Source organism: Pristis pectinata, chromosome 37, assembly GCF_009764475.1.
Source record: "Pristis pectinata isolate sPriPec2 chromosome 37, sPriPec2.1.pri, whole genome shotgun sequence".
NCBI classification, from domain to species: domain Eukaryota; kingdom Metazoa; phylum Chordata; class Chondrichthyes; order Rhinopristiformes; family Pristidae; genus Pristis; species Pristis pectinata.
Window position 1 is genome coordinate 10323135 of NC_067440.1, and position 15056 is coordinate 10338190.

General features: G+C 51.3%; 1 protein-coding gene across 1 annotated transcript in view; it reads right to left on the minus strand.

Moving 5' to 3' along the window:
* Position 1: 1 nt before the first annotated feature.
* Positions 2-15056, minus strand: part of LOC127586540 (diacylglycerol O-acyltransferase 2-like) — a 20504-nt gene continuing 5449 nt past the window's right edge. The window contains exons 4-8 of the mRNA XM_052044572.1: positions 13058-13128; positions 10890-11094; positions 8312-8486; positions 4113-4315; positions 2-1962 (exon numbers count right to left, since the gene is read on the minus strand). Of these exons, the coding sequence (XP_051900532.1) occupies positions 1808-1962; positions 4113-4315; positions 8312-8486; positions 10890-11094; positions 13058-13128 (809 nt within the window). The 3' untranslated portion in view covers positions 2-1807. The remainder of the gene's footprint in view (positions 1963-4112; positions 4316-8311; positions 8487-10889; positions 11095-13057; positions 13129-15056) is intronic.

The window sequence follows — 15056 nt, forward strand, 5'->3', positions numbered from 1 at the left end:
TGTTTTAGTGTTACCCTGTTGTAGCTAAGCCTGTGTTATCCTTGTCCTAGGAGTGTGTGATGGGACAGTGTAGGGGGAGCTTCACTCTGAGTCTGACCCTGGGAGTGTGATGGGATGGTGTGGAGGGAGCTTCACTCTGTGTCAAACCCCTGCCTCAGAACTGTGGGACAGGGCAGTGTAGAGAAAGCTTAATCCTGTCCACCAGTGTCTTTTCTTCAACATAACTGTCGGTAATGCAGTCTATTTATTTTTCCTGAGTACAACTGGTAGTCCTACAAATACAGTCTTATTGTAAAAACATAAGTAACCACTGAGGTCAATAATTTATCCAGATGTAGCTGTCTGTACAATCTAATGTGAAATTGGTGAGAATCTGTCTGCACACATTGAACTTCACTCTCTATCTTCATTGTGTGGTTACACTGTGCCTGGGGTACGTGATGAGACAGTGTGGAGGGATCTTTACTGTGCCTAACCCATGCCCTGGAAGGATGTGATGGGACGGTGTGGAGGGAGCTTCACTCTGTGTCTGACCCCAGGAGTGTGTGATGGGACGGTGCAGAGGGAGCTTCACTCTGTGTCTGACCCTGGGAATGTGTGATGGGATGGTGCAGAGGGAGCTTCACTGTGTCTGACCCTGGGAATGTGTGATGGGACGGTGCAGAGGGAGCTTCACTCTGTATCTGACCCCAGGAGTGTGTGATGGGACAATGTGGAGGGAGCTTCACTCCCTGTCTGACTCCGGGAGTGTGTGATGGGACGGTGCAGAGGGAGCTTCACTCTGTGTCTGACCCCGGGAATGTGTGATGGGACGGTGTGGAGGGAGTTTCACTCTGTGTCTGACCCTGGGAGTGTGTGATGGGATGGTGTAGAGGGAGCTTCACTATGTGTCTGACCCCGGGAGTGTGTGATGGGACAGTGCAGAGGGAGCTTCACTCTGTGTCTGACCCTGGGAATGTGTGATGGGACAGTGTGGAGGGAGCTTCACTCTGTGTCTGACCCTGGGAGTGTGTGATGGGACAGTGCAGAGCAAGCTGTACCTCACTCACACCCTCCCTGCCCTGGAATGCAAGATGCTGCTACTCAGAACACAAAACAATATTCTCCTTTAATTAAAATCCAGAGCAGGACAAAGGAGATTCCCCTACCGACCGGGCTCTTTGGTGAATAAGTCAGAGGCAGTTGCTGGTGGTAAGTGGGGAGTGGTGGGAGCTGGCACCGGCCTTAGACCCTCTGGGTGCTGGGTGGGTTGGTGAAGGCGTCAGGCCCTGTGGGAGATGGTTAGCTGGGCCTCGGCCTCTGTGGGAGAGAGTGATCTGGGCCCTAGGCCCTGTGGGAGATGGTGAACAGGCCTCAGGCCCTATGGGAGATGGTTTCCTCGGCCTCAGGGCCTGTAGGAGATGATGAACTAACCCACAGGTCCTGCGGGCAGTGAAGTAGTGAAGCGACTGTCCTGCTCTCGGGCCCTGAGGGTGATGGTGATCTACAACTCGAGCCCTGTTGTGAAGGTGAACAGGACCCCAGACCTGTGGGAGATGCTGAACAAGGTCTCAGGCCCTGTGGGCAGTTAAACGATTGTCCTGCCCTCGGGACTCCGAGGGCGATGATCTAGACCTCAGGCCCTGTGGGTGTTGATAAACTGGGCTTCAGGCCCTATTGGAGGAGCTCTCCAGTGGGAAGCCGTGAAGCGATTGTCCTTCCTTGGTCCCTGTGGGAGACGGTGGGTTGAAGAATGTGGGGGTTAGGGATGGATCCTCTCGCTCAGCCATGGTTGGACAGGGGGAGGGGGCAAAGGGGGCGAGGAGCCTCACTGGATGGTCAATTTGGTGCCCTCTGACAGTCCACACCGCACCTTGTGCTTGTCAAAGAGCCTGAGCAGAGCCTCCTGGTACAGGACGTGGTACCGATCCACTTCCTCCTGCGAGGGGTTGGCCGTCCTCTTGACGGCGATGGGCTCACCCACTGTCGGACAGAAGAGCACAGCCTTGTAGTCAGTGGAGTGGGTCATCCCATCCTCTCCAACCCTCCTCGTTCAGCCCTCTCCCCCGGTGCTGCTTCCCCGTCACTGCCCACTGCTCGGGTCAGTCCAATCATGAATCAGGCTCGTGGAGTCACAGTTGGGAGGGGCTGCCCCGTTGTGAGAGGGAGACACAGGCTGGATCATCGCTGCCATTCCCGTCTCCCTCTCTCTCCCTCTCTCTCCCCCCCTCTCCCCCCTCTCTCTTCCCCCCCCTCTCTCTCTCCCCTTTCTGCTTCCTGCTCCTTTGTCTTTATTTTAGCCCCTGTCTCCCTGCCTCCCCTCCCCCGCCTCGCTCTCTGCCCCCATGAACAGGGTAACCTCAGCACCCCCCTGTGTGCAGCACCCGGCTGTAGGAGGAGGCGTGATCCCCTGGGTGGGGTTTGTTGCAGACCCGTTCTCCGGCAGAGGTGAGTGAAGTCGGCACTTGGTGCGCTGAACACCTCAGAACCCGGAAGTTAGTAATCACCCCCCCCGCCCTCTCGCCCCTCGATCCTCATTGTCCCCTACAAACCCCAGCTCAGTGTTGGTCACCTCCTGTCCAGAGGGAAGGGTGGGCGATTGAGAGAACCAACCCCTCCCCAACCCTGCCACACTCACAGTCAGACTGTGCTACCTGTCATAGAACATAGAACAGTACATCAAAGTAACAGGCCCTTCGGCCCACAATGTCTGCGCTGAACCAAATTAAACTAAATCTCTTCTGCCTGCCCATGATCCACATCCCTCCATTTCCTGCATATTCATGAGCCTATCTAACAGCCTTTTAAACTCCTCTATTGTATCTGCCTCCACCTCCACCCCTGGCAGCGCATTCCAGGCACCCACCGCTCTCTGTATAAAAGAACTTGCCACACACATCTCCTTTAAACTTTCCACCTCTCACCTTAAATGCACGTCCTCTAGTACTTGACATTTCTACCCTGGGAGAAAGATTTTGACTGTCTACCTCATTGGTAATTGGTTTATTATTGTCACATGTACCGAGGTACAGTGAAAAACTTTGTTTTGCATGCCGTCCATACAGATCATTTCATCACATCAATGCATCGAGGTAGTACAAGGGAAAAGCAATAACGGAATGCAGAATAAAGTGCTCCAGTTACAGAGAAATTAGTACTTGACATTTCTACCCTGGGAGAAAGATTTTGACTGTCTACCTCATTGGTAATTGGTTTATTATTGTCACATGTACCGAGGTACAGTGAAAAACTTTGTTTTGCATGCCGTCCATACAGATCATTTCATCACATCAATGCATCGAGGTAGTACAAGGGAAAAGCAATAACGGAATGCAGAATAAAGTGCTCCAGTTACAGAGAAAGTGCAGTGTAGGCAGACAATAAGGTGCAAGGGCCACAAAGAGGTAGATTGTGAGGTCAAGAGTCCATCTTATCGTACAAGAGGTCCATTCAATAGTTTTATAACAGCGGGATAGAAGCTGTCCTTGAGCCTGGTGGTACGTGCTTTCAGGCTTTTGTATCTCCTGCCCAATGGGAGGGGGGGGAAATGAGAGAATGTCCGGTGTGGGTGGGGTCGTTGATTATGTTGTTTGCTTTGAATGATAGAAAAATAGGGGGCTATGTGGGAGGGAAGGGTTAGATAGAGCAGGATAAAATGTCGGCACAACGTTGTGGGCTGAAGGGCCTGTAGTGTTCTATGTTTACCGAGGCAGCGGGAAATGTAGACAAAGTCCATGGAGGGGAGGCTGGTTTCTGTGATGCGCTGGGCTGTGTCCACATCTCCCTGCAGTTTCTTGCGGTCCTGGGCAAAGCAGTTGCCGTACCAAGCCGTGATGCATCCGGATAGGATGCTTTCTATGGTGCATTGATAAAAGAGTCAAAGAGGACATGCTGAATTTCTATAGCCTCCTGAGGAAGTAGAGGCACTGGTGAACTTTCAGTTTTTCACTGTATCTCAGTACATGTGACAATAATAAACCAAAACCAATACTAAGGTGAGTAAATCTTACACTGAGTTACTTTGGTCATGTTTTCCCAAACAAGATGAATCATCGTGTGTGGCCCCTTTGGTGACTGGCGTTAAGTTGAGCTACCCTCGACAAGTGGCAGGAGCCTTTTAGTGAGGTACTCACCTACAGTGGTCAGGGGTCTGGCGAAGGGTAACAACCCCCAAGAGCGGCTGAATAAGAGCCCCTGGCCCCTGAACAAGCAGGGAGCGAAGCCTACGAGTTTCTGGAACTGCCGCTGCAGCCGGTGCCCCCAGCTGGCTGGATCGAGAAGCACCTGGTCGTAGACATCGTTCTCTCCAAAGCAGTAGACAGGAACTAGGTCAGCCCTGAGATGGAGAGGGGGAGAGAGAGAGAGAGAAGGGGGAGAGAGAGAGAGGGAGAGTCACTACGGGAAGCAGGGAACAGAGGGCTGGTGTCACCAGCAGTGACAGAGTCATAGCACGGAAACAGGCCCTTCGGCCCAACTAGTCCATGCCGGCCAACATTCCCGTCTAAACTAGGTACTAACTCAATGTAACTGCACTGTGCAATGAATTGATCCATACAATCAGTATGCAAGACAGGTTTTTCACTGTACCTCGGTACAAGTGACAGTAATAAACCAATCCCAATACCCATTTGCCAGCGTTGGGCCAATATTCCTCTAAACCTTTCCTGTCCATGCACCTGTCTAAGTGTCTTTTAAACGTTGCCTCAACCACTTCCTCTGGCAGCTTGTTCCACATACGGACCACCTTCTGGGTGAAAAGGTTGCCCCTCAGGTTCCTATTAAATTTCTGCCCTCTCACCTTAAACCTGTGCCCTCTAGTTCTTGATTTCCTCAAAAAGACTGAGTGCATTCGCCCGATCTATGCCCCTCATAATTTTATACACTTCTATAAGATCACCCCTCATTTTCTGACGCTCCAGTGAATTTAGTCATTCCTGGGGAGGGGAGAGAGAATGTGAGGAGGCTGCGGAGAGTAGTGGACACAACCCAGTCCATCAGGGGCACAGCACTCCCCACCACTGACAGCATCTACAGGAGGTGCTGCCTCAAGAATGCGGCATCTACCATCAAAGATCCCCACCATCCGGGCAATGCCATCTTCTCGTTGCTACCATCGGGCAGGAGGTACAGAAGTCCCACACCACCAGGTTCAGGAACAGCTACTTTCCCACAACCGTCAGGCTCTTGAACCGACCTGCACAACCTCAACCCTACCTCAGCAACGGGAACACTACGGACCACCTCTTGCACTATTTTTTAGTCTATTTTTTTCCCTTCACTGTCTTGCATAAGAGCTTTCTCCCAGGACAGAATTAGGCCATTCAGCCCATCGAGTCTACTCCGTCATTCCATCGTGGCTGATTTTCTTCTTCCTCAAGCCCCGTTCTCCTGCCTTCTCCCCACAACCCTTAACCCCCTTAACCAATCAAGAACCCATCAGTCTCTGCCTTAAATACACCCAATGACTTGGCCTCCACAGCCCTCTGTGGCAGCGAATTCCACAGATTTGCCGCCCTGTTGTCTGTACCTACGTGACTGTGATGCTGCTTGCAAGCAAGTTTTTTCACTGTACCTGCACCTCACCGTACGTGTGCACGTGGCAATAAACGCGACTTGAGAAGGTTGCGTCAACCATGGGAGAGGAAGAGAGGGACAGAACCAGCAGGACAGGCAATGGAGGTATCCCAGGGGATCGAGTGAGCTGGGGAAGGAAGTGCGTTGGGAGTCACCACAGAGGAAGCATGTATCTCTCTTTGGTGAGGGGAGGGAGGGGAAGGGGATTGCATTTGGGTATTGCTATTGGTTTATTATTGTCAGTTGTACCGAGGTACAGTGAAAAACTTGTCTTGCGTACCGATCGTACAGGTAATTCATTACACAGTGCAGTTACATTGAGTTAGTACAGAGTGCATTGAGGTAGTACAGGTAAAAACAATAACAGTACAGAGTAAAGTGTCACAGCTACAGAGAAAGTGCAGTGCAACAAGGTGCAAGGTCACAACAAGGTAGATCGTGAGGTCAGAGTCCATCTCAACGTATAAGGGAACCGTTCAATAGTCTTATCACAGCGGGATAGAAGCTGTCCTTAAGTCTGGTGGTACGTGCCCTAATGCTCCTGTATCTTCTACCTGATGGAAGAAGAGAGAAGAGAGAGTGTCCTGGGTGGGTGGAGTCTTTGATTATGCTGGCTGCTTCACCAAGACAACGAGAGGTAAAGACAGTCCATGGAGGGGAGGCTGGTTTCCGTGATGCACTGAGCTGTGTCCACAACTCTCCGCAGTTTCTTGTGGTCCTGGGCAGAGCAGTTGCCGTACCAAGCCGTGATGCATCCAGATAAGATGCTTTCTATGGTGCATGGATAAAAGTTGGTGAGTATCAAAGGGGACATACCGAATTTCTATAGCCTCCTGAGGAAGTAGAGGCGTTGGTGAGCTTCCTTGGCTGTGACGTCTACATGGTTGGACCGGGACAGGCTGTTGGTGATGAGGAGAGTCTGGGGCAGGGAGAGGCATTGAGGGAGAACACAACCCCTGTGCTGAAGAGAAGATCCGGATCCTGCTACAACCTCCTCTGGCCCGTGGATCAGTGCGGCGTCTGACTGAACATGGCAGTTGTCCGCGCACACGGGAAGCTCCCACAAACTTCCCTCGATTAATAAGCCGGCAGTGGAGTTGTGAGATGATACTCCTGGTCTTCCCCTCGTCCTCCATGGGATCGGTGAGGGGGCAGACAGGCTCTCTGCTGAAGTGTGGCCCTTCCGGGAGGGGAGCGCCCCCTTCCCACCCCACCATCCCCCAGGTCCAAGGTTTAGACCTCAGAACCTATCTTGGAGGGCAAGGGGGGGGGGGGGTCACAGGTCAGCCTCAGGCTATTGGTTCATCTTGGTGAGTGGCAGCTCTAAGGCGGGAAATGGACCAGGCCTTCTGTGCATAGAAAGATCCCAAATCGGCCAATCAACAAATCGTTGGTAAAGGAGGTGGCATTCAAATATTCTCCACACCCCCCCCACCCCACACATGCCCAAGACTCAGCACCCTTTCCCACACCCCTACTCCCACACTTCACCCCAACAGACCCCCACACTCCCAACACTACCAGGCCCTAATCCCAAAATCCTCATCCAAGAGCATCGACCCCTCCGAACCTTGCCCTCGTTCTCCCTCCTCGGGAGGCCCAGGAACTTTGGCATGTCCCCGATGACCCTCACCAGCTTTTACTGATTCACCATAGAAAGCATCCTATCTGGATGCATCACGGCTTGGTACGGCAACTGCTCTGCCCAGGACTGCGAGAAACTGCAGAGAGTTGTGGACGCAGCCCAGCACATCACGGACGCCAGCCTCCCCTCCATGGACTCTGTCTACACTTCTCACTGCCTCAGTAAAGCAGCCAACATAATCAAAGACCCCACCCGCCCCGGACATTCTCTCTTCTCCCCCCTCCCAACAGGCAGAAGATACAAAAGCCTGAAAGCACATACCACCAGGCTCAAGGGCAGCTTCTATCCCGCTGTTATCAGACTCTTGAACGGATCTCTCACATGCTAAAAGGTGAACTCTTGATCTCCCAATCTACTTTGTCGTGGCCCTTGCACCTTATTTTCTGCCTACACTGCACTTTCTCTGTAACTGCAACACCATATCCTGCATTCTGTTTTCCTTTTCACTACCTCGATGGAAAGGTTTAGAGGGATATAAGTTAAGATAAGATATCTTTATTAGTCACATGTAAATTGAAACACACAGTGAAATGCATCTTTTGTGTAGAGTGTTCTGGGGGGTAGCCCGCAAGTGTCGCCACACTTCCGGCGCCAGCATTGCATGCCCACAACTTCCTAACCCGTACGTCTTTGGAATGTGGGAGGAGACCGGAGCACCTGGAGGAAACCCACGCAGACACGGGGAGAACGTACAAACTCCTTACAGACAGCGGCGGGAATTGAACCGGGGCCGCTGGTGCTGTAATAACGTTATACTAACCGCTACACTACTGTGTCTGCCCGTGGGCCAAATGCAGACAAATGGGACCAGCTCAGGTAGGCATCTTGGTCAACATGGATGAGTTGGGCCGAAGGGCCCGTTTCTGTGCTGTATATGACTCTATAGTTGGGGAACACAGCCTCCTACACCCACCGTGTATCTTCCACCCTCCCTGCAGCGGCCCAGGGATCGCAGTTGCTGATGGGAATAGGGTTCCTCAGCGATGCCTCTGCGGCCGAATTGTGCCTGTGTTCACTCTCCCAGTCCGTAAGTCGGGGTGGAGAGGAAACTAGTGCCGGGGAGTGACACTGGAGACGGAGAAGGGGTGATGGAGGAGGTTCGCAGTGACCTACCCGTGCTCCAGAGCCAGGCGGACGAAGCCCTTCCTGTTCTTCAGCAGGACCGTGCACTTCCCCGGCCGGCCGGTCATCGACTCCGCCGCGCCTCCCACCACGATCACCACCGCGTTACCAGGCCCGCTCTCTTCCAGGCGGTGTCTGAGGCTTGACCTGCTCACTGGGCACACTCCTGGGGGAAGATGGAGGGGGTGTGGGGAAGAGTGGAGGGAGGAGAGAAGATCAGAGACCACATTGTGTGTCCATCACCCTCTTCAGAATCCCACCGAACCCTCTAACAAACTTCTACAGGTGCACTGTTGAAAGTATCCTGACTGGTTGTTTCACGGTCTGGTACAGCAATTCGAATGCACAGGAACGTAAGAAGCTTCAGAGAGTAGTGGACTCAGCCCAATACATCACGGGTACATCCCTCCCCACCATTGGGAGTATCTACAGGAGGTGCTGCCTCAAGAAGGCGACGTCCATCATCAAAGATCCCCACCATCCGGGATGTGCCATCTTCTCACAGCTCCCACTGGGCAGGAGGTACAGAAGCCTGAAGTCCCACACCACCAGGTTCAGGAACAGCGACTTCCCTTCAACCATTCGGTTCTTGAACCAACCGGCAGAACTACCTCGGTGTAGCAACACCATGACCACTTTGCAATTCAACGGACTTTTTTGCTCCAATTGTGTTCTTTCTTGTATAATTTCTGCTTTTCTTGTGAATGCCGCTTATCTGATGCTCTGCGCCTGTGATGCTGCTGCAGGTAAGCTTTTCATTGCACCCGTGCACACATGCAACACAGAACATGGAACAGTACAGCACAGGAACAGGCCCTTTGGCTCATGACGTTGTGCCAAACTAATTAAACTATTAATTAAATGCCTAATTATACTAATCCCTTCTGCCTACAGAACGTCCATCTCCCTCCATTCTCTGCACATCCATGTGCCTATCTACTCTTAAACACCTCTATCGTATCTGCCTCCACCACCACCCCTGGCAGCACATTCCAGGCACCCACCACTCGCTAGTCAAAAAACCTGCTCCTTTGAATTTACCCCCTCTGACCTTAAATACATGCCCTCTGGTATTAGACATAGGAAAGCGATACCGACTGTCTACTCTATCTATGCCTCTCATAATCTTATAAACCTCTATCAGGTTTCCCCTCAGCCTCCACCGCTCCAGAGAAAACAACCCAAGTTTCTCCAACCTCTCCTTATAGCACATGCCTTCTAATTCAGGCAGCATCCTGGTGAACCTCTTCTGAACCCTCTCCAAAGCCTCGACATTCCTTCTACAACGGGGTGACCAGAACTGAATGCAATACTCCAGATGCGGCCGAACCAGTTCTATAAAGCTGCAACATAACTTCCTGACTTTTGAACTCAGTGCCTCAACTAACAAAGGCAAGCATGCCATATGCCTTCTTTATCACCCTATCAACATGTGCAGCCACTTTCAAGTAGCTATGGACCTGGACCCCAAGATCCCTCTATTCATCAACACTGTTAAGGGTCCTGCCATTAACAGTGTACTGTCTCCTTACATTTGATCTCCCAAGGTGCAAAACTTCACATTTGGCCGGGTTGAACTCCATCTGCCATTTCTCTGCCCATGTCTGCAACTGATTTATATCCCATTGTATCCTTTGCTGGTCTGCTACTCTATCCACAACACCACCAATCTTCGTATCATCTGCAAACTTACTAACCCACCCATGTACATTTTCATCCAGGTCACTTATATACATCACAGACAGCAGTGCGGATCCTTGAGGAACGCCACTAGTCACAGACCTCCAGATAGAATAAGTCCCATCGACCACTACCCTCTGTCTTCTACGGGCAAGCCAATTTTGATTCCAAACGGCCAATTCACCGTGGCTCCCATGCATCTTAATCCTCTGGGTGAGCCTCCCAGGAGGGACCCTGTCAAATGCCTTACTAAAATCCATGTAGACAACATCCACAGCTCTACCTTCATCAATCAACCTTGTAGGACAATTCGTTAACCAGAGCAGCAACTGATGAACTGGTACCTCCTCAAGAAACTCAAACAAGTCATTAAGGCATGACTTGCCCCACACAATGCCATGCTGACTGTCCCTAATTAGGCCATGGTTTGCCAAATGTCGGTAAGTCCTATCCCTAAGAATCCTCTCTAGTAACTTCCCTACCACTGACGTGAGACTCACCGGTCTATAGTTTCCATAGTCTGTACTTATGCATATAGAAACATAGAAAGACAGAAAACCTACAGCACAATTCAGCCCACAAAGCTGTGCCGAACATGTCCCTACCTTAGAAATTACTAGGCTTACCCATAGCCCTCTATTTTTCTCAGCTCCATGTACCCATCCAAAAGTCTCTTAAAGGACCCTATCGTATCCGCCTCCACCACCGTTGCCGGCAGCCCTTTCCACACACTCACCACTCTCTGAGTAAAAAACTTACCCCTGGCATCTCCCCTGTACCTACTACCCAGCACCTTAAACCTACATCCTCTTGTGGCAACCATTTCGGCCCTGGGATTGACTTCAAAGGAACCAGATCCGTACCAAGCAGCGGTCAGCATTGCCCCTACCTGAGCTCATGAGGTAATCTCGGTAGATGGGTAGGCGGAAGAGACCTTTCAGTGTGGCCAAGTGCGGAGTGATGCCGGGGAAAACCCTGGAGAACTGGGTGGCCTCTGTGCAGAAGTTACAGAAGGCTCCAAAGCTCATAATTCCGTGGGGATGGTAGCCCAGGATGTAGTTCTTCTTGGGGCTGAGCTTGGCTGTAGTCACAAGCTGGAGAGAGGACAATTGACAGATAAGTAGGTGGGCAAAGCAAGTGCCAGCTCCCACGTTGAAGAGACCTGGGAGATGGTAAAGTTGCCATAATCCACTCTCCCCATGGTCTGGTGTCCAGCTCACCAGGTGACGCTTGTGTTGTCCACTCACCTGAGGGACTCAGAGGGTCGAGCAGCACCTGTGGAGGCGGAGGGACGGTCGACGTTTCGGAGAGTGGAGAGGGGAGGCGGCCAGTGAGAAGGCAGTGGTGAGGCAGCAGCTGGTAGGTGATAGGTGAAGGGAGGGATGATCCGTCCTGGATCTATTTCGGCCTGTTAGGCAGCGGACTCTTGCCTCAACGGTCCTCCCTTTCCCCCCTTTCTCCCCCACCTGGCTCCATCTGCCAATCCTCTCCCACCTCACCTGGCTCCGCCTATCTCTGGCGCACCCCATCCCCTGGTCATCTCCCCTCTCCACATGCAGATCTGAGGGTCTGGACCCAAAACATCGACCATTTCTTTCCCCCCACCGACCCTCGCACATACAGATGCTGCTCGACCTGCTGAGTTCTCCAGCAGTTTAACTGTTGTTCCATATTCAGCCCCTTATGTCTCCACTCACTTGGGTCCCAGTTATAGAACATAGAATAGCACATCAGAGGAACAGGCCCTTCGGCCCACCATGTCTGTGCCGAGCACGATGCCAACTTAAACCAAATCCCTTCTGCCTGAACATGATCCGTATCCCTCCACTCCCTGCATATTCCACAGCACAGTGGTGTAGCGGTTAGCATGACGCTTTATAACGCCAGCGACCCGGGCTCAATTCCAGCCGCTGTCTGTAAGGAGTTTGTACGTTCTCCCCGTGTGTCCACGTGGGTTTCCTCCGGGTGCTCCGGTTTCCTCCCACATTCCAAAGACGTACGGGTTAGGAAGTCGTGGGCATGCTATGTCGGTGCCGGAAGCGTGGCGACACTTGTGGGCTGCCCCCAGAACACTCTACGCAAAAGATACATTTCACTGTGTGTTTTGATGTACATGTGACTAATAAAGAAATCTTATCTTATTCATCTGTCTAACAGCCTCGTAAACGCCTCTATCGTATCTGCCTCCATCACCACCCCTGGCAGCCCGTTCCAGGCACCCACCGCTCTCTGTGTAAAAAAACTTGCCCTGCACATCTTTAAACTTTCCCCCCTTACCTTCAATGCATGTCCTCCAGTACTTGACACCTCTACCCTGGGAAAAAGATCCCCGCAGTCCCTCACCACCCACCACGATCTCGATTCCGGCTGTCCCCCACCACGCATCAGGACCCTGGGTCTTGTATGCTCTTGAAAATTAGCAGATTCACTAAAATGTTACCATACGACACCTTTATAAAAGTGAATTAAATGTGTGTTGAGGCATTAATCAAAATAACACTTGGTTGTCCAGAAATTGTGCCGATGATTAGTCATCCAAACATCCCGTGACACGATGCATCATGCATTTGTTTACCCGCTCTAAGAGTTCCCAAACTAACTATAAGCAGAAGTTGGACAAATCCAGAGGAGGTTCACAAGAATGAAAGGCTTAACACATGAGGAGTGTTTGATGTCCCTGGTCACGTGTGTGTGTGTGTGTGTGTGTGTGTGTGTGTGTGTGTGTGTGTGTGTGTGTGTGTGTGTGTGTGTGTGTGTGGAGTTTGCACCTTCTCCCTGTGACCGCGTGGGTTTCCCCCGGGGGCTCCAGTTCCCTCCCACCTCCCAACAACGTGCGGGGTCGGTGGGTTAATTGGCCGCTGTAAATTGCCCCCCTGTTGCGTGGGTGCGTGGGTGAGGGGAAGAATCTCGGAGGAGTTGGTGGGAATGTGAGGAAAATATATTAGGATGGGTGTAAATTGGTGGTTGATGCTCGGCGTGGACTCGAGGACCCGAAGGGCCTGTTTCCCTGCCGTCTGACTCTCTGAGATGGACTTGGGAACTCAGAAAGGACCTCACCGTCACAGGAAAATAATCACACATCCTCTTCCATATGTTCCAGTTTCTGATCCACTGTGAAGTTCTACCTCCTGCAGAAAGAACCAACCAATCAGAACTATAACATTGGTCAAAGAAAATCACCACCTCCTGGTCTATTTTTTAGGCTCCTCTCTGTGGTGATATTCATCTTACAGAAGGCATTTAGCACGCCAGCCTTCATCAGTCAGGGCACTGAGAATAGGAGTTGGGACATTGCATTGCAGTTGTTGGTGAGGCTGCACTTGGAGTACTGTGCACGGTTTTGGTCACCCTGTTATAGGAAAGACGTGGTTAAACTGGAAAGAGTACAGAGAGGATTTACGAGGATGTTGCCAGGACTCGAGGGCCTGAGTTATAGGGAGAGGTTGGCCAGGCTGGGTCTTTATTCCTTGGAACGTAGGAGAATGAGGGGCCGACCTGACAGAAGTGTTTAAAATTATGAGAGGCAGAGATAAGGTGGACGGTAACAGTCTTTTCTCCAGGGCAGGGGAGTCCAAAACTAGAGGGTGTAGGTTTAGGGTGAGAGGCGAAAGATTTAAAAGGGACCTGAGGAGCAACTTCTTCACGCAGAGGGTGGTGGGTGTACGGAACGAGCTGCCAGAGGAAGTGGGTGAGGCAGGTACAACAAGATCACTTAAGACACACTTGGATAGGTACATGGATGGGTTGGGGGGGGGCGGGGCTTGGAGGGATATGGGCCGAACGCAGGAAATTGGGACTAGCTGTGTGGGCACCGTGGTCGGCATGGACTGGTTGGGCCAAAGGGCCTGTGTCTGTGCTGTATTGCTCTATGGCAGCAGCTAAGACTGGCAAGCGATACAAGCAAAACTAGGCTGAATATGTGATTTGTATTTCTTGAGACATCTGGTAATATTTAACAGACAGTATTAACAGGTCATAAGTCACAGCAATCAAAAAACACAGGTCACTATGAGATATACTTGCAGAGTCTGTTGTTAGTCTCGGTTGTTAAATAATGGTGGTGGGACACATCATCCTTGCCAATAAAATGGCTTAATATGCACAAATCTTCCCACTTCCGCAGCAATATTTGTGCAGAAGTTGTAAACTTGATTTGAGTTCAGCTTTAGTTGACCTGGCTCCCTAATCAATCAATCAAATCTCTCTTTAGGTTTTTAATCGGAATCCAAACAAACTAGTTTTTACTAAGTAAACTGTCAGGGCAGTGAGTACAGGAGTTGGGACATTATGTTGCTGTTGTGTAAGTCGTCGGTGAGGCCGCACTTGGAGCGTTGTGTACAGTGTTGGTCACCCTGTTATAGGAAAGACGTGGTTAAACTGGAAAGAGTGCAGAGAGGATTTACGAGGATGTTGCCAGGACTTGAGGGCCTGAGTTACAGGGAGAGGTTGGCCAGGTTAGGTCTTTATTCCTTGGAACGTAGGAGAATGGACGGCAACCTTATAGAAGTGTTTAAAATTATGAGAGGCAGACATAAGGTGGACAGTAACAGTCTTTTCTCCAGGGTAGGGGAGTCCAAAACTAGAGGGTGTAGGTTTAGGGTGAGAGGGGAAGGATTTAAAAGGGACCTGAGGGGCAACTTTTTCCCGCAGAGGGTGGTGAGTATATGGAACGAGCTGCCAGAGGAAGTGGGTGAGGCAGGTACAACAGTATCATTTGAAAAGCACTTGGATAGGTACACGGATGGGGGGGGGGGGGGCTTGGAGGGATATGGGCTGAACGCAGGAAATTGGGACTAGCTGTGTGGGCACTGTGGTCGGCATGGACTGGTTGGGCCGAAGGGCCTGTATCTGTGCTGTATTGCTCTGGGGAGAATACCCCCTCACAGAGCTCCCCTGCATTTGTGGACCACTCCCCCCTTCACAGAAAGGTATCTTCATTGTGAAAACTTAAGGGAAAGGTACAAGATGTGCAAAGGGTGTTAGATATGCAGGGAACGGAGGGAAGTAGATCATGTGCAGGCTGAAGAGATTTAGTTTAATTTGGCATCATGGTTGG